Genomic DNA, 23,377 nt, shown 5'->3' with positions numbered 1-23,377 from the left:
GATGTCGATTCGAATTAAAAATGCATCAATACATCTGAATGAGGCAGTCACACTCACGTCCATTGAGAAAACTCAAATCCACATCCACGTTGAATGTCCAACATAAGTAAAAAAACAACAAAAATAATAATAATAATAAAAGAAGATGTCTCCAGCTCCTTGGACATTTGCAACTGTACTTTGAGGCAGGAAAAGAAGGTCTGCATGGGGAGAAGAAGGGTGAAAGGGGGGCGGGGGGGTCCAATGTCCAATAGCCCCTTATTTAGCTGTTTACAGCTGCTTTTATGATTGTGTCTAGACGGTTCAAGGTTTAGTAAACAATCCATTGTGTGAAAGTAGAGGAATTAAAGGCGTGAGGAGACACATTTCTCCCCCAAAAAAAAAAACTTTTCCTGTCAGCTGCTTGTTATTTAGTCTTACATTTTTGCTTGACACGTTGACACCACATGACATGCATCCTTTCAATGCACATACACACCAATAAATAATGTCGGCTAAAATAGTTTGTTCATCAGGTGTGGAGAACTTAATAAATAAATGTGAGTAGACACGTGACGTCACACTGCCGTTTCGAATACATGGCGGCTGACATATGCAGAGGGAAGCAGTCTTTGGCATGTGTATATATAGGCTACACTAATATATATATATATATATAGTGTACATATACACTAATATACATATACATATGTAGTTATATTAGTGTATGCATATTGTTTGTATTGTGTGTATCAGAAGAGGGGATTGCCAGTGAAGTATTGTAGACGGTCGCGGTTGAGCTTCTTCTCCTTCATGCGTCTGTTCTGGAACCAGATCTTGACCTGGCGGTCGGACAAGTTGAGCATCCTGGAGAGCTGCAGGCGTTTCTCCTTGTTGATGTACACGTTGAAGAAGAACTCTCGTTCAAGTTCTCGGATCTGGTACTTGGTGTAAGGGCATCTTTTCTTCCGGGACTTGCTGGACGAGGCTGGACGCAAACGACAAGATGGGGAAGTTAGTTTGGAAAGTGGAAGACGCTTCTTGATTTTATTTATTTATTTATTTAATTTACGCACCTAAAGCTTAGAGATGTTTTTTGTGATCGACAAAGATTGCCCAGTAATTTATTAATTTTGTATTTAACTTTCCTTGTCGCATCAAACATGGCTGAATTTTTTTTTTCCGCTATGCGCCCTATTTTCCGCACGTGACGTGTTTTGCACAAAAACACGCACTCACCAATCAATATGCACTTAAAGCTCTCAGTTTTCCTTCTCCAAAGATTTTTATTTTTTTTTTCTTCTATTTTTGCAGCGAAGCACAGCCGCCGCCAGAGGCAATTAGAGAGACTGCTTCCCATTGGTTCCCTATCTCAACAATATGATTATCCTCTCCAACCAGTCGGTTATCAATAATCTATTTATTTTTGTGCCTATAGCCACGTGACGCTGTTTTCAGTGATACTTAACGGTCACGATATCGTTTTTATCGTACTGGACATTCCACGAAAAACACGCCTTTTTGCACTTCACATTTTGAATATTGAAAATCCACTCTTTGTCACCTGTCTACACAAATAAGCCAAAAGGTGAACCTTTAAATAAAAAATAAAAAAAACATGTTTAGCATAGTTTTAAACCCGCTCGGCATTTTTGTAGACATAACATTTAAATAAAGTTATAAGATAAAAAAAGTCTTTATTTTTGATGCACGTGACGCATGTTTGCAAGCATGCGCAGCATGAGCATGTCTTAATAAAACTATACTCCACCCCCCATCCCAGTAATGAGTTTATCTCTTCAAATTCAACTACAATGCACTTACTTGTGCCATGTTAAACGCATATGGCGATTCTTGTTTGCGGACGTGCACTTAATATGAGCGAACGGGTTACTAAAATTTGGCTTTTCTCCTTATGTTGCCATCTCGCTCGATCGCCACAGGAAATGACGCGAAAAGTTTAGTAGTCAAAAGAAAAACATGTTTAGTTTATTATAGAATGGGGATTTTTTTTTACAAAGGCACAATCGTAAAATACAATAAAATAAAGTTGTATTTGAGAAATAAAATGTTTTTTAAATGTCTTTAATGAGCACAATTGATGTAAATGTTGTTGGTCCCTTTTAAACCTTTTTTTTTTCTCTTCAAGCTATTCATTTCCCTCTCAATAATGAAATTATTTATTTACCGCGCTTTTAATGTAAATGTCCTTTTGAGTGACATTTACACAGCATTGTTTGCGCTTCCAAAACATTATTTACTTTTGGACACATTTATAGTGCAACACAAAATATTTCCTCTTGTGTTGATTGTAATCAGAATAATGAATACAAAATTATGAGGGCAAAAATACCCTTTTAAGGATACTGTTGCTATGCCGAAATCATGCCGAAAGATGTAAATAAAGCTACAATGTGTAATTACAAGTACAGCATACTTGCCACTGGAGTACAGCAGGGCAAGCGTGCGCGTATGCTTTAACAGTTTCCCATTGTAAATACCTTTACAGCCGTAAAGAACGTCTTATTGGGATATAAAACGCTTTTGCATGCTTATAAAGCCGCACACGAGCTCGAGCGCGGCCACGGCGAAGGACACGCCATTGTCCACGCTGGACTCTCCTCCTAATAAAGGGGGACTATACAACCCACTCTGCTGGCTGCTCTTGTCGCCACAGTTGGACGACGAGTCTTCGTCCACGCTGGCTGCCGCGTCCGCTTTGGAGTCCCCGGTTCCGTCCTCGCCGCTTTTGTGCCTCGGCGGCGGCGGTTGTGGTTCGGGGACGCTCTTCTCCGGGTTGGAGCCGTCGAAGAACTGGTCGAAGCCCTGCGGCAGGACCCCGTTGCGTCCCGCGCCGGGGAAGAGGTTGCAGGGCGAGCCGGCGCCCGCGTGGGGGCCGCCGCCGGCTCCGGCTCCGTACAGGGGTTCGCTCTTGAAGGACGATTGGATCAAATCCCGGTGCATGATCTCCTCCGAGGAGTAGTAGGACGCGTAGTTGCCCCGGTAGTGCCATTTGCTGGGGTGCTCCAGTCCGTAATCCCTGAAGGAGACCTCGCGCACAGGTTGTCCGATGTTGGCCGAGTAGGGGAAATTCACCTGGCACGAGGCGCTTTGCGGCAAAAAGGGGGAGACGGACGTGAAATCGGGCGTGGAGACGTAGTAAGTGCAGCTCGGCAGATACATGTTGGACGCTCGTTCGTCGTAGTCCGTCATGTCTGCGGCGGCAGGAGGAGGAGGAGGAGGAGGCGGCGGCTTCTTCTTCTTCTTCTTCTCGGGCGGTTCTGCTGCCGGGCTCCGGCGCCGTTAAACTTGGCCCGTCTGGCTCGCGCGTAAAGAGCCGCCAGCGGGCTCGCTATACATCTTGATCGATTCTTGAGGTAATTGTGTCATGTGATCCCTCGGCCAAGAAATTACCATACATCAATATCGGTCATTAAAAAAAAAAAAAAAAAAAAAAACGACGTCCGGAGAAACTCATGTGAGGCCGTGTGAGAGCCTCCATTGGCTCCCTGGATGCTGGGGGGGGGAACTCCTCTCTTGCGCCATCATCATGAACAAGAAAGAAGGAGAAGAAGAGAAAGTAGGATATTTTTCCATTCAATCTCACTCATTGACAACAAGTTGATCGCGTCGCCTCCGTCCGCCGCCGCAATCCTCCCCCATAACCCCCCCCCCCACCACCACCACCCCCACCACCACCACCACCAGCATTGACGTTGACCTCCAGCCTTATTAATGAAGGGCGTAGGAAAAAACGCCAAGGCCACATGCACGTGCATGTTAGACGAGCGCGCAGCACAAAAGACGCACATGTGATTATATGCACTTGAAGCCTCATTGCGCCGACGCGAGATGATGCTTGGCGCAGTTAAACAAACGCATGATGGCTTCTAATTCGACATTCTTTATTGTCCCCGGCGCAATAAAACAGACGCTTGCATAAATACAACACGCACTGCCCCCCCTCCCACCCCCACCCCCACACACTTCCCACTTGCCATTCCCGCCCCTCAGGAGTGAGGAGATAAGCAATCATACAAGAAATTAACTAGAGGAAAATGCACTTAAAATGCAATTAGGGCGCTTGATGATTGTTCAAATAAGGATGGAGATAGTGGAGAGGCTCAGGTACGAATCTCAGTGGAAGATTCGCATTTAGTTTATATGCTGGAGTAAAAAAAAAAAAAAAAAAGTGTTATGATTACAAATCCGTGTCAATTTGCAATGCTTTTTTTATCAAGGTCCTCGTGTGTTTTTTAAATCAACACAAACAATAAATGAATCTGTGTTAAAATGACCATCTGATTTATTGTACATAAATGTTTTGGTCTTTATACGCTAAAATAAATGCATCGGTTGATTTCAACCGTGACACGCCGCACACACACACACACACAACTCTCTGCAGTATCCATGTCAAGAAATGAGTAAGTGAATAAATAAAAGGAGCAATAAATATACACGTCTACTACAGTTTGGTTGCATTTGCCAGTATTATCACGTGCTTCCATGGCGACTATTACCATATTACATTGAAGGTAAAAATGAGAGTGTGCCAAGGCGAGCATCATTTTTGCACAGCATTGCATTGTAAAAGGGGGTGAAATAATTAATTTTGAATGTATAATAATAATAATAATAATAATAAAATAGGGAGCAGTAGTATCTGTGTTGAAGTCTTGTGTCTGAAGGCTTTTATTGTTATTGAGGGGACATCAGCTCTGCCCTTCAATGCGCCACCGCACTGTGTGTGACGACTGCACACACACACACACGCACACACGCACACACACACACACAGGCCTACACCTAATTAAATACATGATGCAATTTTAAGTGCGTTAAATTACAGTTTGAAAAAAAATCTCAATCCGGATAGAGCAGTAGAATAGCTGCCGGTAAATGTTATATTTTTATTCAATTAGAATTATTTATTTTAGCCCCTTATATGATTGGCTCCCAGCAGTTTGATGGGCAAATAGAGAAGATAACCTGTCAATATTGGAAATGTTCTGTAAAAGTAACTATAATCCAAATACTAAAAGAGTTTTTATGGGGGGGAAAAAAGCCTTGTTTTTAGAGACGTGCGTTTTTAATAGATTTCCACCATTTAGAAGTATTTAATACCTTGATGATTTTTTTTGTTGCTATTCTCTTGTCACTATTTGCGCTAAAATTTAATGTGTCGTGTTCACGTGTTTTTGTTAGAAATGGAGGAGATTTTTTTTTAAAGCGCGCGCGTGTGTGAGTGTGCGCGCGTGTTACATATATTCGTGTGTGTGTGTTCACACTATCCTATTTATCCTAAATTGCTTTCTAGTAAAACAATGTCTAAAATAAACTCAGTCTATAATCCAGTAATTGTTTCCAACAGTGTTATTTTTATTTTATTTTATTTACTGCTAACTGTGTTTAGTCATTATCTGCTTTATTTGTCGACTCCTAATTTTAGTTATTTGTTATTTGTAATAAAACTCGCCAATGAAGTTGTAAGGAATATATAGTGTATGCTGCAGTGTTTCTGAAAAAGCTACTTCAGCCATGGATATTTTTAAGAAACAATTTATGAAATAGCCCTGTCAGAAAAAAATACATCCTGAACACTATCTTCACGATGGATCAATAGTTGTCAGTCATAGTGTGACGAAAATAAGTCAATTATTTATGTGTCTGGTTTGCACGAACAATAAAAAGAGGATGCATTGTCCAAAAATAACCACAGCAAAGATGTGCTTCACAAATGATCATTATCTTAATTTTTTTCACCACAACGTTGTCAATTTGACCCCACCCCCAAATAAATGAATAAATAGATAAATCAATAAATAAATAAATAAAAAGAAGTCCGTTACCATTTACAATAAATAAATAAATAAATCCGAACGTAAGGACAAGAGAAAAATCCGAATGCGTGGGAAGCGGCAATGCACAGTCCACTAACTTGACCTTAACTTTGTTTTGGCACCCCCACTGTCTTTAGTGTCCTGAGCTAAATGACGCTGTCTGGCCGCGTTTTGCCGCAATAAAGCAATAAAGTCACAAAATGGGGGGCGGAAACGTCGCACAGAGGAAGCGAACCTTTGCCGCAGCAGTAAAAAGTAAAAAAAAAAAAAAAAAGCCTGCTCTAAGGTCTTATTTAGCATCCCGAGAGCAACACTGCAGAGAAGACGACATAATACTTTTTTTTTTTTTTTTAGGAGCATGTTCAAGAGAGTTTCTATAGCTACACTGAATTGTTGTTTGAGGATGCAATTATGCTGCTATTGAATTTTAAAGAGACCAATGGAACTGTTCAATTTGCAACATCAACTATAAAGCAATGAGAAGTTGTATTTTGATAAGGAAATAAACCCTAATTCGTGTCCACAAATTAGGATTGTTCATGTTATATTTGGGGCTCCATATCAGATTCAGTGAAACATACAACGTACATTTAAATTTTTTTTTTTTTAAAAAAAACCTAGGTCTGCTTCGTTTTTTTTTTGTTTTTTTTAAAATATTGATTGTGTTGATTTGTCATGTGTGTGCTTATGTGTTTTATATTTTTTTGCACTGTGTGGAGCATTTTGTGAGTGCTCCATTTAAAAATAAAACTCATTTAAATGCAGCTGCAGTCACCTTCAAATGACTTTGCAACAGTGCAGCTGCAACTAGATCGTGTGTGTTTGGGGGGGGGGGGTGTCAACAGCACAACAAAAGCTCTCATTTTGCAGCCTTTTTTTTTTCTTGAAAGTGACACGAGTTGCTCAAGGTTTTAGTGTAAGGGTTGTGTAAAAGAAATAGTTTAGTAACACTTACAACACGCTGCCTTTTCATTTTCCTATCCCCAGTAAGAAGGAAAGAAGGGAAAAAACAAATGACCAAACACATTTAAAGACACTCAAATGTGAAAACTTGATGGCTACTATTATTTATTATAAACAACATGACGTCATCCTGCTCCATACAATTTGCAATTTGTTAAACACGTATCATCTTAACACTTATGTGAACAGGTTGGCCAAAAAAAATGAGTCATTTCTTAAAAATTGGTATTGCATAAATATAATATTCAACTTTAATTCTACAAATGTCATGGACAAGTACTAAGAATGCATTTCCGTCAGAAATCACTGATTATGCACACTTAAAAATGCGACCAACTCTTTATCATCAGCATAATAGTACAATTTCCTGTATACGTCATCTTTAACTATAGCTACCACAATATCATTAGCTTAATAGCACAGTAGCCCGAGTCATATTTGAATATTTTCAGAAAACGGGAAGAAGCTTTAGCAAGTAATTTTTGTTGTTGTTGATGTAATTGCCAAACTCATTTTTAACTAAATGTTTGCTCATTTGCCCAAATAGAATGTTTTTGGAAAACGGGGGTGGAGGGAAATTCAGCTAGCTCGTTGGGTTTTTATTTTTGTTTTTTATGACAGACTTGATTACATAATTGACAGTATTTTTTAACTTTGTGTCACAATAAAAAAAAACTGTGTGCTTGCTGAAAATTATTATTTTTTTGTCTTTTTCTGAAAACGTTCAATCATGACGTTAGCCGCTATGCTATTAAACTATAGCGATATTGCTAAAGCAATGACGTGCTTGCTAAAAAAATCTAACATTTTTTCTTAATAACCATGTAGATTCTAAAGTCATTAAGGAACTGAACTCTGCTTCTTTGTTTAATTTGTTATTGTTTTTCTTGTTTTCTGAAAACGTTAAAAAATGACGTGAGCGGCTATGGTATTAAGCTATAGCGATATTGCTAAAGCAATGATGTGCTTGCTAAAAAAAAAAAAAAAATGTTTTTTCGTAATAACTATGTAGAATCTAAAGTCATTAAGGAACTGAACTCTGCTTCTTTGTTTAATTTGTTGTTGTTTTTCTTGTTTTCTGAAAACGTTCAAAAATGACGTGAGCGGCTATGCTATTAAGCTACTATAGCGATATTGCTAAAGCAATGACGTGCTTGCTAAAAAAAACTAACATTTTTTCTTAATAACCATGTAGATTCTAAAGTCATTAAGGAACTGAACTCTGCTTCTTTGTTTAATTTATTGTTGTTTTTCTTGTTTTCTGAAAACGTTCAAAAATGACGTGAGTGGCTATGCTATTAAGTTACTATAGCGATATTGCTAAAGCAATGACGTACGAGCTTGCTAAAAAAAACATTTTTTCTTAATAACCATGTATATTCTAAAGTCATTACGGAACTGAACTCTGCTTCTTTGTTTAATTTGTTGTTGTTGTTTTCCTTGTTTTCTGAAAATGTTCAAAAATGACTCGAGTAGCTAACGGTATGTGTTCTTCAGACTTCAAAATAATTCACATTTAAGCAGTGACCATCAGAATTGGTCACATCCGCAAAGCGTGTTTGAGGGAGAAAAATATACATTTACAACACAATGTATCAAATCAAATAGTAAACAAGCATGCATATGTGTAATAATATGTAATAATCGAATGGGCGTAAACGTGAACTTGAGCTTCTCCACACACAAGACAGAAAGAGGGGGGGGGGGGGGGCGCACAACATAGTTTAAATAGTCAGTGTGGAGTTTGGGCCGCCTCCAAAGCGTCCACCGCGAAGTGTGAAATGTCTGCCGTGACGGGGATTGGAAGCATTTCACACACGTTTATAAATAAAAGCCCACGCCTGCCAGGACGGTCGCCTTGACGTGACGTGACGTGGCACAGCCGTGGTGGTCCACGAGACAGCAGCTCCTTCTCCCTTTTTCTTTCCTTTTTTTTTTTTTTTTAATTCCATCAGTAAGGAGCAAAGACTTGCTCCCGCATCATGAGTCTCTTCTTTTTCATCCTGCGGTTCTGGAACCAAATTTTCACCTGCTGGTCGCTCAGCTCCAGCCTGTCAGAAAGCTCCTTGCGCTTCTGCCTGTTGATGAATTCGTTGAGCATGAACTCGCCCTCCAGCTCGGCCAGCTGAGGCTTCGAGTAAGGCTTCCTCTTCTTTCGGCTCCTCGCCTGCTGGGACGAGCACCACGGGCCACCTGCGCGCGCACGCACACGCACAGTTAACACCGTAGTCGCAGACGATAATGCTAACGTAGCATGAAAGCTAACTATGCAAATCTTATTGCTAGTGACACATGAGTGCTAAAATTTGAGCTAAAATATGATAACATAACACGGTGACGTCTTCGTAAAGCAATAACAATTACAATAACACAGTTGAGAGGGAAATAGACATGGATGGTTGAAATGAGCTAATATTTTACACAAAAAAAATAATTTTAATACATAGTAATTAAATGCCATTCATTGGAACTATACTGAATGCAATGTTTGTATAAATATGATTTTATGTTTGTGTACAGCATACAGTACTTAACTTGATACAGATTTGGATTTATGTTGTATGGATGGCAATGACAACACATGGGAACTTTTGCTATTCTACTTTTATTCTATTATAGCAGTTATAAAAAAAATATGATATACTGAAGAAAATGTTTTCAGAAGCAATTTTGGGGGGAAAGTATTCCAAAAAAATCTGAATTTAAGAAATTGTATATATGGTAGTCTATGTGGTGTCTGTTTACTGACATGGTGACGTCTGTTCTAATTTAGCATAGTTTAGCTAAAAGTATTGGAGTTAAGTGTGCAGTGGCACATGGATGACTAAAAAGACCTTAAAATATTAAAGAAAATAATTTCCATGTTATTTGTTGGCACAATTCAGATTTTTTTTTTCTAGTTATGTTTGAGTAACTAAACTATACGATTTATGTTATTTATATGCTACATGCATAAAATGTTTTATTATCAAGTATTAAGGACTGTTTATCTCTCTATCTATCTATGTAATGAAAAAGACATGCAAGGTTGGACTTCTATTCTTTACTTTACTTTCCAGTTTATGACAGAATTTAGAGACAGTATGAGTGAGTAAAATGAGCTAAAACGTGTAGGCCTATGTATATATTTCTTAAAATAAAATAAATTGAATTAAATCGGTTGGAAATAATTACTCCACTTATTTAATTTGACAATTTTTTTTCAACCTTATTGACATTGCGCAATTTCTTAGAGCTGTGTATGCAGAAACAAAGGAGACAATCATGTATTTATGTTATATATATATGTGTGTCCATGACCTTGAAAGTGCCTGAAAAGTGATTGAATTTGATCTTGAAAATGATCCTGCGGAGAATGACTGCATGGCCCACAACATTTCTTTCAGCAAAACAGTCGTCGATAGTCGACAGAGAGGAAACCGCTCATAAAAAGTTGTAACTCGACATAATTACAGGATATTTCCAACCGAGTTGCATATAGTTTCTTTAACAATAAAAAAAAAAGGGCTACTTGACCTTCAGCAAAACACGTGAGAGCGGACGGAGGCCGAGCTGGGTCTTGCTGCTTGTTGTTTACATGCAGCCGCCGCGCGCACTCCTGCTCCAGGTGCCCCGCAGCCGAACCGTGGCCGTCCAAGTATCCCCGCAGCTCGTCGGCGTAAACCTCGTGAGGTGACCCCGTCTTGTGCTCTGCGCCGGGCGGGCATCGCGACTCGTCCTGCAAGGGGGACTTGCCCGGTTCGCCGTGGTTGTTATTGTTGGCGGCGGCGGCGCTGTTGGTTCCGGGCGCGGTCAAGTTGGGGCGAAACGTCGGGCAGTACGTTCCGAAGGCGCGGCTCTGCGCGGGCGGCCCGGACGCGCACGCACTTGACCACGGGAGCGTGCACAGCTCCGCTCTCCTGTTGTAAGGGAGGTGGTGGTGATGGTGGTGGTGGTGGTGCAGCGGGGGCATGTGGTGCGCGCCGCCGTTGGCGCCCGCTCGCAAGTTGGACAAGTAGAGCGTCTCGGGGGTCGGGGCCAAATTGAGCAGAGGTCCGACGTAGCCCGGTGGCGGGCTCAGAGGGTTCCGTTCGCACATTGCCATGGAGCTGGCCGCGCGCACGCTGCTCCCGAAGCGCCCTAGCAACTTCTCAAGACTAACGGCTAGCTAATTGGTGATTTGTCAACGGGCGCTCACGTGATATGCAAAGTGCGCACGGCGGCCCCACCCTAAGCGAGCTCCAAATAGAGCGAGACAGATGAGTCCGCCATGCTCTGTGAGTGTGTGTGCGCGCGTGTGCGCGCGCGTGTGTGTGTGTGATTTCATCCATTTTCACCTTTCGTCTGATTTATGGACATAAAAGAACCGTAAAGCTCCCGTGACAGGAGCAAGAGCTTTTACTTTGGGGAGGGGTGCACATGCACGAGGACTTGCAATATATAATACTCGAAAAAATGATGCTAATACGGGCAAAACACAATTCGCACCTCGATTTTACGTCACCATATTTCGTATTTAACCCCTAAACGTTATTTGACCATTTTTTGGCTTTTTGTTGGTTCTGACCAAGCCATTTCAAAATAAAATAACGCCCAGGGGTTAAGCAGGATTTGTTTGATTTGGATACGACTTGATTGCTTTTTTTGTTCAACTATATGGCTTTATTGCACATTTTTTCCCTTTAAAACCGCGAATGTGAAGATATATAAAATGTATGAATACTAACGTTATAGGTACTTCTATTTTCAAACTTTAAAGGAAATAGCTGTCATTTTTGTAGTTTTTTTTTGTAGTAGGCGATATACTATAATCCTACACCCCAAAATAATGTTAAAAAATAATTCCAAACGTATGAAACACTTTGTTACTATAGTTGCGAGCTTCTTTTTTTAACATGATCGGAGGCTATAAAATAAAATAAATAAATAAAAAACATACAAAATAGTATTTCGTCTTTTTAACTTGAACTTTGGAAGTTTAAGTAGGCCGAAATACCTCAAAGAAAATTCGCTAAGTGCTTCACGTGAGGTTTTATGGAAAATTATAGTGAGAATAAGCGGTTTGGAAAATTGATTCATGTAGGCTATACGTATACGTGAAGCCCAGCCTATATGTATGTATATTGATTTAAGTACTACTTCAAGTTAAAAGTATTTTTTTTTTTAGCCTTCAATAATGTTAAAAATAACTCCAAACTCACCATACATTTTTTTCCCCATAAAACCACGCGTCAACCTCTCTGTTAAAAGCAAACTATAACTTGCTATGTTAAAGCTAAAGGAACTAAAGGGAAATAACACCACGTTCATTATTCAAGGTCATTTACATTTCAGCCACCTAAAACCACATACAGGCCTACACTGCTTTTTTTCCAAATACAAAAGCCGCATTAAAGACTAATATGTACATATTTTGTCCACTACTTACATCTTGGAAAACAGAAAGTAAGACCGTAAAATGCTTCAACCCAACGCCAGAGCAATTGGAACGTTACAGAACTTCCAGGAATGCTTATTATTATTATTATTATTATTAATCCTAGTGTCTACCTAGTTTAAAAAATATATATTTGTGTCATCTTAGGACAACCTTTATTGAGAATTTATATCGTGTTTTTATTTGAGGGTCGCCAACAATGAAGTTATTTTGCAGCAATACGCTTCCGGCTTTGAGTTTGTCACGCAGCTTTTAGGTTAACCATCATGACGCACGACCATGAAGAACGAATCATTTAGAAAATAAAAAAATGTTGTTGTGTTGCAACAGTAACCGAGGAACGCACAATTTGCTGCTTTTATTAAATTCGGACTCACTGGTCTTGGTTGTTTATTGGCCACTGGAACGAATTCAGTGGAGAAAATGAGCGTAATTTTCACGCCCATGTCTTCAAATCAGCAAGAAACCAAAAATAAAATGTTGCGTCCACGGTCACGACACGAGGGGTGGGAATAAAACACACACAAAACACAATTTTTCATTCGTAATTCGTTCATTCAATAAAAAAAATATATATATATATATATATTGCACGTATGCAAAACGTTTTTCATTCAACATCCTGCTTGAAGCAATAAAAGTCTTTAGGGCCAAGAAACGAGGAAAAAAAAAGAGGTTAATAAGAAAAACAGATGCAGGCGTTGTTTTCCTTTTAATGCGAATCAAGGAACGTCTCAGGCTCAACCTTTACACGAAAAACGACTTTTCCTGAAAATAAAATTGCATTTTTTTTTTAACAAAAGAGGAACGCAAAATAAAAATAATTTTAGAATTTATTTGGACTTTAATCGAGTATTTCACACTTTTCTCACCATTTCCGTTCTAACGCACAGAAAACGATTTGAAATCTAGAAACGTTCCTTTTTGATCAACGTGAGTTCTTTAAAATGCGTGAAGAAGTGTTATGTTGTGTTGTTTTACGGCTCTTTGTGTGAGGAGCTTCACTTGCAATGTCGCTTCCTGCCAAGAAAACTCTCCCCTGCACTATTGTCCTTGGTAATAAACTTGCTGCCTGTGCTGCATGCATGCTGCTTCTCTCGTTCAAGTTCTCTGCTGCTCTGCACGACTGTCTGCAACACACACACACGCACGAACACACACACACACACACGCACACAACAAAAAAAAAAAAGTGGGAGACTTTTCAATTCAAATGTCCTGTTCGGCACGATAAGTTCAAATTTCATACTAGGGTTGAAGATGTAACAAAAACATGAATTTCATCAAAAGTAAGTTTTGTTGTAAGGTTTTAATAGGATTGCTTTTTAAGGGTTTACAGAGACTTTTTACAGACTTGTGTGTGTGTGTGTTGAGGGGGGGCTTCAAAGGTTTATAAAAAGCCAAGTTGAGACTTTTTTTTTTTTAAAGGGTTAGCCTTACAAGGGTAAAAAGGGTGCGATTCACGCTGGTTACAGGCTATAAAGGCAAATGTTGAAATACGTACACGTTTATTTTCCCCGTCATTGTCACTCTTTATTAGCTCAGAAATCAGTAAACGGAAGAGTAACGTTCACATATCGTTAGCCATGGTTGTTGTTTTAAAGTTTTCCGAACCCGCAACAAATTCAACAAACAATGCTTGACCTACTGTGTATTTAAAAAAAAGCAAGCTTTTTTTTTTTTTACTGAGCATAATATTGTGACAGTCAAAAATGATTTAGCCAATTACGCTATAAGCTAATGATTTGATGGGGCATATTTATTTATTTTGTTGCAGAAGGAAGGGCTGAGATTAATTGTAGCAATTTTGAGATGCATTTCCTAAAATAATATTTACAAGCACCTAGTAGTAAATACAATTGCGCAATATTTGCTTTTTTTCCCCCCGCCTGCTCCGCTTAATAAGAAATGCGGTTAAAGAAACAGTAGAAACAAATCAAAATGTAATTTATTTTATTTCCATTTTTTCGGGTCGAAAAAATTCATTAATTGTTTAAAAAAAAAAAAAGCACAGTTAGCTAGGTAGCCTATAGGGGGGGAGAAAATAAAGAAAATTGGTTCTGTATTGCACAATTCAACGCCACTGGTGTTCTTTCTTTAATCGTTCTTATAAAAGTTCCATATAGCACTGAGTTCATTATAGGCCTTTATCAGGATTAATGCTTGAACCATTTGGTTGGCATTTGGTTGAACCACTATAAGCTAAATAACGTGTGCTAAGTCGTACCCGTATGCGTCGCCAAAAACGAAACACATTTTTACAGCATTTTTCTATCAAATCTCGAAGTACAACACAACACCTTATGACAGTGTCTTATATCGAATGTATACACTCTTGTAACTGCTGGGTCAAAAATAACTCAATTTTGGTTTGAAATCGAAAAAAAAATGCATTGTTGTTGTTTTTTTTTTCGTTTTTGGTGAGTTTAAGTTTTTTTTTTATGTGGGTATTTGGTGTGTTTAAGACAACTCAATTTTTCGTGTTTCTTTGTAGAAAAAAATGGGTAGCTTATAGTACAAAACAACCCAGAAAGTTGGGTCAAAGTGACCCAATTAAAAACTCGGTAATTTTGTTTTAGGGTGTATGACCAATTAATGCGTGCATATGCAGTAACAAGTACAGGAAGTTTTAGTTTTTTTTTTTTTTAAATCAGGGATTCAGATAAATTGAAGTAAAACGGATGGGAAAAATACAGTTTTAAAATGAATAGATTTTATACATTTTGTAGAATTTTTTTTTTTAAAGCAGCACGCTATCATAAAGCAGTTCATCCGTTTTTTGTTTTGTTTTTGTTGCGCATGCTCCCTTTGCACTGTTGCGTATCAAGAGTTTATGTATATGAGACGAGGAAATGCAGTAGTGCATAGATACTATACGTATTGTGCAACTGCACGGAAAGAACGAAGAAGAAGAAGACTTCCTTGTGTTCCAGCTAACACAATCACTAACTGGCTCCAAAAACTGACCTGTCAGCACTTTATTAACAACCAACAGGCAGCCGGCAATTCTCTCGCCGCCATTCATTTGTATTCCGCACAGTACACGTACTGTGCATATTAATAACACTTTAGTATCCCCTGTACTCTATTCCATAAACGGTGCTACTAATTCACACTTTTAATAATCGATCCAGAAGAAAGTTGAATAATGGCTATGACGTATAGTGACATCTATCTATCTATCTATCTATCTATCTATCTATCTATCTATCTATCTATCTATCTATCTATCTATCTATCTATCTATCTATCTATCTATCTATCTATCTATCTATCTATCTATCTATCTATCTATCTATCTATCTATCAGAACAGTGTTCAATTTGGGATTATTAATTGTAGTTTGGGACCATTTGTTGAAGCCACGCTGCTTCGTTGAACGTTATATGGATTGTGGCTGTAATTGCAACAAATGTACGCTAGATGGCGAGCTAACGCAAGCAAACGGGAACACATGCCAGGTTGGCAGAAAGCAGTAATAAATACCGTAGTGTAATATTAAAAACGTCACCTCGGTGGCTTAAAAATACAAAACGTACTAAGTGTGATTTTAGAATTGTTTTTCATCACAGCAACACAAGCTCCTACCATCACAGATGCCTGCATAGCTTTTGAACTTTGCGCAACTTACAATCGGGATGTTTTTTTTCCATATTTGGCTCGAAGGACACGCACCCATAATTTCCAAAAAGAATGTGGAATGTGGCTTGTCAGACCATAGCACACTTTCCACTTTGTGTCAGTTCATCTCAGATGGGCTTGGAATCCAATGGATAACCACACAACCCCCCCCCCCCCCTCCCTCAGCTGGATAGCCAGCCTTACGCATGCTGTTCAGACTGGTAAAAATCTTACTTAAGTAAAAGTAATAAAAAAATAATAATAATTTAAGTACACACTTTGAATTGTACTTGTTAAGTACAATATTAAAAGTAAAAAACGAAATAAAACTTTTTAAATGTCAATTCAATAGGCTACCACAGTTTTTTAGTACTTAAATGACACTGAATCATCTGAAAGTCTTAAGTGAAAACATTTGGCAATGTGAATTGCAGACACCAGATTAAGTTGCTCCACATTCCAACAAGGGCCACGTGAGTGAGGATGATGAAACTATGAGAGCTTGCAGTTCTTGTGATGGCCGCTAGATGGGGATGAGTCCATAGATGTTCTCGTTTGCTTGGCCTGCCGCTTCTGCTCGCTGCAGTCAATATAAATGCACAATGGAATAATGGTGACGTTTTTTTTGCAGGCAATTAATTTACATTGAAACATAATTAAGTGTTGCACGGTGGACTATTAGTTTGAAGGTCTGCCTCACAGTTCTGAGGTTGATGGTTCAAATCTAGGCAGGAATTAGGAAGGCACCAGCAGCATTTGGGACCATGAAACTGTTTTGGAATTCAAATATTACACAGTCAGCAATACCAATACCAAGTACCGATACCACTTTCGCTATATAAAATTTTCCCAAAAAACAATGAAAGATCATTTTAAAGGAAGACCTATAAATCCCAATCTAGCATTTGTCCTGAAAATCGCATGAAATTAATAACGATTTTTCTATTCTTCATACCTATATAAAAAAAAAAACATATACAGTCGAATATGCATATGGTAAAATATACTGTACACAAATGTAATTTCATTAATATTGTACGTTCTCAAGCAAGTAAAATAATATACTTGTTGTTTTCATGTTGTCACTCCAGTGACAAGCCATTGCATCCATAGACGGTGGAAGAACTGAACTGAATTTAGCACTGATAACGATCCAGATGGTGGACTCATCGGACCACAGCACACTTTTCCACTTTGTATCAGTTTATCTCAGATGTGCTTGGTTATAGCAACAGTTAACACCACTAGATGGCAGACATTGCTTACTAAGCACCCCCAACCCCAAGACCCAAGATGGGAGCGTGGATCCTGGTGGAAAAAAAATAATACATTTTTTTTAAAGTGTCTCAGTTAAAATAAATAGCAAATTATGAATTTGCCGAATTTAAACGCAAATCTATCAGTCATAAAATACTCATTTCAAAAGTATGCAAACAAACTGAAAAAAATGGGGATAAAAAGCTGGTAAAGTTTGTTCACATCAGACATTTTAGTTAAATTCCTTGTGAAATGTACTTAGAATTTCTGAGTTTTTTTCAGTGCAACAGTTTTGTTTTCTCACTTGAACCGTTGACAGTTCGTTTGACGTGCATAAACACTTACTAAATTTTTGCCCTCCAAAAACATAGTAACAGTCAATGATTAATCATGTTAAAAATGTGTACGGTTACTGGAATACTGTTCAGCAGTTTTATTTCATTTTTGAATGGGAATTTGAATGGAAGAGAACTATTTGCATATGGGGGGGACTTTTTTTATTCTCTTCAAAGCCATTGCAATTGAAGAGTCAATATGCATTTGAGCATTAAAATATATCAAGATAATCTTCTGCACATTTGTTCAATAAAAGACATTTGCACATATTTTGTCCTTCAAAATGGCATTTTGTCATAAATCTGGTTGGAAAGTGCGGATGAAAAACAGTTGACCTCTTCGATGTTTAAGAAGCCCATTTCTGATTTAAAGGATGAAAATATGACACAAAAAATAATGATGTTATTATTCAATGTTTCAATAAGTAAATTACTACAGAGTGCTACTGTTCTTATTGAACAACACATTACAACTTTGTTTTTTTTTGTTTTAGTTTTTTTTGGGTGGCTGGAACGAACCATGGCATTTCCATTCATTTCAATATGGAAAGATGATTATAGAATATTTTGACTTCCGCGGAAAAATTAAGCTCTTATGCCAGGGCCCTCAATTATATACTAATATCAAATGCCTGCAAGGTGTGTAGTAACCTGCAGGGGGCGCCAGAGGACGCGGACGGGATCCTGTAATGATGCCTTTACAGTCTTTCGGAGAAACAAGAGTTCTTTACAAGGCAGTTAGAATGCATGCATTTGATACTCTCTTATAAGGCAATGGGAAATGCGAACGCAGGATAATATAGGGACATTTTAAATATTTAATAACAATTTATCTAAAGATGTAAAGTGCATTGAGGATTGGAATATTTTTGCATTTTTTTTTTTGTAAAAATGTGCAATAACCACCTCACGTTGTCGACATAAGAACTTCAAAAAAAAGAAGAAAAAAGAAAGAAAGGGGAAAACAGCGAACAGAAACGAAATTAGCATTGAAATTCAGCTGCAAAATCTGGCACGGCCCCAAAATGAAGCTAAATAAACTAAGAGGACGGGGGGGGGGGGGGGGTGGGGGGCAATAAAGGCTCGCAAGAGGAGGGGAGGGCCGACCGAGCTGCGAGGGGAGGGAAACAATAGAGAATCAAAGCATAATAATATTCCTAAATGAAGAGGGAAATGTTGCAGCGCTCATTTTATTAATCAGACTGTCAATGTGAGCCTGCCGGGAGGCCAAAAAACCAAAGAGCTCCTCGCTCCTCACTCACTCCTCTCCTGCTCTCCTCTTGGATATTATTCGTCTGACCGAAGGCCGCCTCCATCATCAACTGACAGCCCTCGTCTATTTATTTGCTTATAAACCTGTTACAATAAATGATCATTGGAGCCGCGTCAGCCAGCAGAGAGCTTTTTTTTTTTTCCCCTCCCCATTTTGGATGAATGACATATTGCCGGCGTGCAGGGGAGGATGCCAGGCACATTTTGAGCGCGCTCTCCTCCATTTCTTCCATTTATTGCGTGTTGCTTATAAAAAGCTTTAGAGACATCGCAGAGACACTTGCATGCGGATTCAGCTCCCGCATCCAGCCCCAAGCAGGACCACTTTTCTTCTTCCTCCTCTTCCTCCTCCTCCTCCTCCTCCTCCTCCTCCCCTTCATCCCCGCACGCCTTGATGATGGAGAGGATAAGAAAGGAGATGATACTGATGGAGAGAGGGCTGCACAGTCCGGTGGCCGCCAAGAGGCTCGCGGATTCGGCCGGCAATTCCGTGCTGGAGGCCCTGGAGAACTCCCAGCACGGGGGTCGCCTCAGCCCGAGAATAACGTCCGCTTCCCTGCACGGGAGCCTCGCCGACATGCCGAGTAAAGGCAAGTTCGAGATCGACAGCCTCTTCGGGTCACACCAGGGCAGCGAGCACAGCCCTCCGGCGGACATTTCGTCGTCGGAGAGCCGTAAGAAAATGAGCATTTACTCCGAAGTGTCCCAGGAATCGGACATCAACAGTGACGTGGAAGTGGGCTGCCCCACGCATCGCTCACCAAGTCAGCACAAGGAGAACAACAAAGGTATTATTATTATTTTGGGGGGAAACTTGCGGTATGCGATATTGAATATTTCGATATCAATATTGCGAATTAATGTGCACCTAAAGATGACATTTTAATGATCTAATGGAAAAATATATATATTTTTTAGATATTGTGCAGCCTTATTGCGAAAATCCAAATCAACAATGTAATTTTTTTTTTAATGTGAAATATATATATTTCCAGGTTATTCAGATTCTGGCTCGTCCAACACAAGTTCGAGTTCCCTGTCCGGTATGAACGGAAACTCCACGGGCTTGTCCAACAACAACTCCAACGCCGATCAAGTGAGGAGGTACCGCACAGCCTTCACCAGGGAGCAAATTGGCCGGCTGGAGAAAGAGTTTTACCGGGAAAATTACGTCTCCAGGCCGAGGAGATGCGAACTGGCCGCTGCCCTCAATCTGCCTGAAACTACCATCAAGGTAAAAGAAAATCACGTGGAGCAGAAATTGCTGCAATTAGTATGTTCTTACATTAATTTGTCCTTTATTTAACGAATTTTTGTGCATGTTCTTAAATCCTTAAATAACTCCATTCTGACTTATTCTGTTCTTCCATTTTGAGTATTAGTGCATATAGTAAATTGTAGATGATTTCACAAATAGTAAAAATAATAATAATAATTTTGCTTCTACCTTAAGGTTGCAGTTTTTTCACGACGAGTCAATTCATCATGAATTTAAATATAAAGTAAAAAAAGAAATATTTTTTGTGTACCTGTGATATCCCCCTCATAAATAGTAATTTCATTAGGAATGTAAAAATAAAATGAAAGGTAAATGTTTTGGTTGGTTCTACTTGCACGTGCGGTTCCTGGTATAGGCGAATTGTTGTTGTTTTTTAAAATATTTTGCAGGATTTCTGCATACAATCAATTCATCACGAATTTAAAAAAACCCACAATGTTTTGGTTGTAAGTGTGTTATTTCTTTATTATTATTTTTTTTTTTGCAAAAACAGTCAAATCATATTAAAAAAAAATTTTTGTCAACGAATAATGTAGCTATGATTTTACTTGAATAAGTTTTATTTAAAAAAAAAAAAAAACGACAAGTTAATTACCTAATTTGATGTTCCTTGTTCGCAGGTGTGGTTCCAAAACAGGCGCATGAAGGACAAGCGTCAGCGCTTGGCCATGTCGTGGCCCCACCCGGCGGACCCCAGCTTCTACACCTACATGATGACCCACGCGGCGGCCACGGGGAGCCTCCCGTACCCGTTCCACTCCCACATGCCCCTGCACTACTACCCGCACGTCGGCGTGACGGCGGCCGCGGCCGCCGCAGCCGCCTCGAGCGCCGCCTCCTCGCCCTTCGCCACCTCCATCCGACCTCTCGACACCTTCCGCGCCCTCTCTCACCCCTACTCCCGGCCGGAGCTCCTGTGCAGCTTCCGCCACCCGGGACTATACCAGTCGCCGGCGGGGCTCAACAGCTCCGCGGCGGCGTCCGCTGCTGCGGCTGCGGCGGCTGCGGCGGCCGCGGTCGGCGCTCCGACGGCCGGCGCGCCCTGCTCGTGTCTCAGCTGCCACAGCAGCCAGGCGGCCGGCGCGCTGGGCGCCAGGGCCGCCGGCGCCGACTTCACCTGCACGGCCTCGGGACAGAGGTCCGAAAGTGGATTTTTGCCCTACTCCGCGGCTGTGCTGAGCAAGACCTCCGTGCCCTCGCCGGACCAACGAGAGGAGGCGACACTCAACAGATAACTGTAAACAAACAGCCGGCAATTGTGCGCATTTTTTCGCTCCCCTTTTTAAAAAGAATAATAATTTATTTGTTTTTGTTATTTAAAAAATGTTTATTTGAAGCTATTTATTGAAAGTGGAGCTCGTTAAAACACTAAAAGACAAATGTCAGCCAATTCCAGTAGTCACTTTTGTAAAATACACATTTCCAAAACCTCTCCATCATGCAAAGGCAAATGAAGTGCCATGTTGTAGGCCTATAATTTTAACATTTGAAGCAAAAAACACAGCATGTCACACTGTTAATATATAAATAGAGCATCTCAACAATTCTTTAAAAAAACAAACAAAAACACACTCCAATAGGCATCTTATAGATTTATCCCGGAAGTCGTTAAAAAGCATTTATCTAATGACCAATGTCAATTACCATTCATTTTAATATGCAAACCTTAAAAAAAAAACACATATTCTGAACAATTGTCAAAATATCCGATATTTTAAAATTAACCCTCACACAGATGGACAGTGATGATGACTTTTGCATTTTTTTGCCAGCTTTCTTCTCCACATAAACAAAATGCAGGCTCTTTTTAAAAATAAATAAATCATTTCATCGTTTTGAAAGTGATTGATTGAAGCTGCAAGTCGTTAAAAGGCACTTTCTGTTGAACCAATAGCAGCCAACTACCATTTAAAGAAACTAGGTTCAAACCTAAAAAAACACACACACACATTCTCTCTCTCTCTCCCTCTCTCCTTTCCCTCTCTCCCTTCCCTCTTTCTCTCTCTCCCTTCTCTCTCTCCCTCCCACGAACACGCACACACTAACATACACACACACTGATTGTGTCTGTATCTCAATAATTCGGTCAACAAATATATATCATATTTTTTTAGTTAAACCTTAAAAAATCAGATTGTTTCAGCCATTGTTGACCTTCTGTGCTTTTTTATTTTTATTTATTTTTTTGCAGGTGACAAAATGTCAACAGTTGTGAGAGTCACTACACAATGTTTTATTTTACTGTTATTAAGTCTCAATAATTATTATTTTTTTTGATTTATTTATTTACGTCCCTGCAATTATCAAAATCTTGTCACTTTGCATAATAGAGAGGTGTTTTAAATGTTAAACGACAAAAAAGCACAAAAACAAATTCAATCTTTAAGCCTCAACCTGCCAATTTGTAAAATTTGATTATATATACCCACCAAAATGTAAGGTCCAGTTTTGTACCTTTTCAGATAAAAAAAAGAAGAAGACACAATTGTATTTAAGCTATTATCACTGTTGACATTCTTTTGTCTGAAAATAATTCTCAAAATGTCACCAACTGTAAGACACCTTGCATTTTAAGGCCAATATATTATAAATTAAAATGCTTAAAAAAAACATGCAAATTGTGTCTTTAAGCCACAATCATTTTTTTGTCATCCTTTTTTCTATAATTCTTTAAATGGTACCAACTGTGAATTACCAGCACATCTTAAGGTCAACTTTAGTTGTAAATTAAATATATTTAGGGTTAACCCCAAGGCGTTATTGTGACCATTTTTTGGCTTTTTGTTGGTTCTGACCAAGCCATTTCAAAATAAAATACTGCTCACGGGTTTTAAAGCAACACACACAAAAAAAATCATCATTGTTGACCTTTTTTATTTCTAAGATTCAATCATTGTCGCCAATTTCAATTTTTCATCTCACCAATTGGAGCCTAATAATCGCTGACGAATTTCTGTTTTGCTCTTCTTTAATATAATTCAGCATTTCCTCAACTGTCAAAAACCGTTACTCGCTCCCGTTCAATTATTATTATTTTTTTAAACCACATGCAGCGCTTGTTGCCTGCTTCTGCAGCCCATTCTTTCTCGCCATGCACAAAAGCCAGCACCGGAGCAGTTTGGCAGCCTGCAGCATGTTTGCAGCAGCACCTCTGCTCTGCGGGGACCCCCCCCCCCCCCCTAATCAGCCTGCAGGCGCGCATCATTTTGCATCGCCTCTTCCTTGTCAATTCCTCTCTTAATAATGCGAGCATGATGACAAAAATTGCCAATCATGCACCCGAGATGAAGCTGCCTTTGAATGGGCGGCTGCGAGGCAACTTGCTCGTTTTGAGACCCGCTGTCAAGTCCTAACAACCCGCGCAGGGAAGTCATTAGACATACAAAAGAGGCAAGGCGAAGACAAAGGAAAG

The 23,377-nt window shown here is 39.4% G+C and overlaps 3 protein-coding genes across 3 annotated transcripts; 1 reads left to right on the top strand and 2 right to left on the bottom strand.

The window, feature by feature from the left end:
* Nucleotides 1-731: 731 nt before the first annotated feature.
* Nucleotides 732-3,400, bottom strand: hoxd11a (homeobox D11a). Its single transcript, XM_077580385.1, has 3 exons — nucleotides 3,231-3,400; nucleotides 2,631-3,193; nucleotides 732-967 (listed from the first exon to the last, which is right to left on the bottom strand). The coding sequence occupies exons 2-3, from the start codon at nucleotides 3,190-3,192 to the stop codon at nucleotides 732-734; spliced, it is 798 nt and encodes a 265-aa protein (XP_077436511.1). The 5' UTR covers nucleotide 3,193; nucleotides 3,231-3,400.
* Nucleotides 3,401-8,736: 5,336 nt separating this feature from the next.
* On the bottom strand, nucleotides 8,737-10,898 carry hoxd12a (homeobox D12a). Its single transcript, XM_077580509.1, has 2 exons — nucleotides 10,302-10,898; nucleotides 8,737-8,978 (listed from the first exon to the last, which is right to left on the bottom strand). The coding sequence occupies exons 1-2, from the start codon at nucleotides 10,867-10,869 to the stop codon at nucleotides 8,737-8,739; spliced, it is 810 nt and encodes a 269-aa protein (XP_077436635.1). The 5' UTR covers nucleotides 10,870-10,898.
* An 8,182-nt stretch (nucleotides 10,899-19,080) lies between these two features.
* On the top strand, nucleotides 19,081-21,859 carry evx2 (even-skipped homeobox 2). The gene is made up of 3 exons (XM_077580393.1): nucleotides 19,081-19,474; nucleotides 19,682-19,920; nucleotides 20,586-21,859. The coding sequence occupies exons 1-3, from the start codon at nucleotides 19,081-19,083 to the stop codon at nucleotides 21,198-21,200; spliced, it is 1,248 nt and encodes a 415-aa protein (XP_077436519.1). The 3' UTR covers nucleotides 21,201-21,859.
* The last annotated feature ends 1,518 nt before the right edge of the window (nucleotides 21,860-23,377 follow it).

This window comes from Vanacampus margaritifer, chromosome 11 (assembly GCF_051991255.1).
Source record: "Vanacampus margaritifer isolate UIUO_Vmar chromosome 11, RoL_Vmar_1.0, whole genome shotgun sequence".
Lineage (NCBI taxonomy): Eukaryota > Metazoa > Chordata > Actinopteri > Syngnathiformes > Syngnathidae > Vanacampus > Vanacampus margaritifer.
Note: the sequence above shows the minus strand (reverse complement) of the source record. Positions and strands in the feature narration are given on the sequence as shown.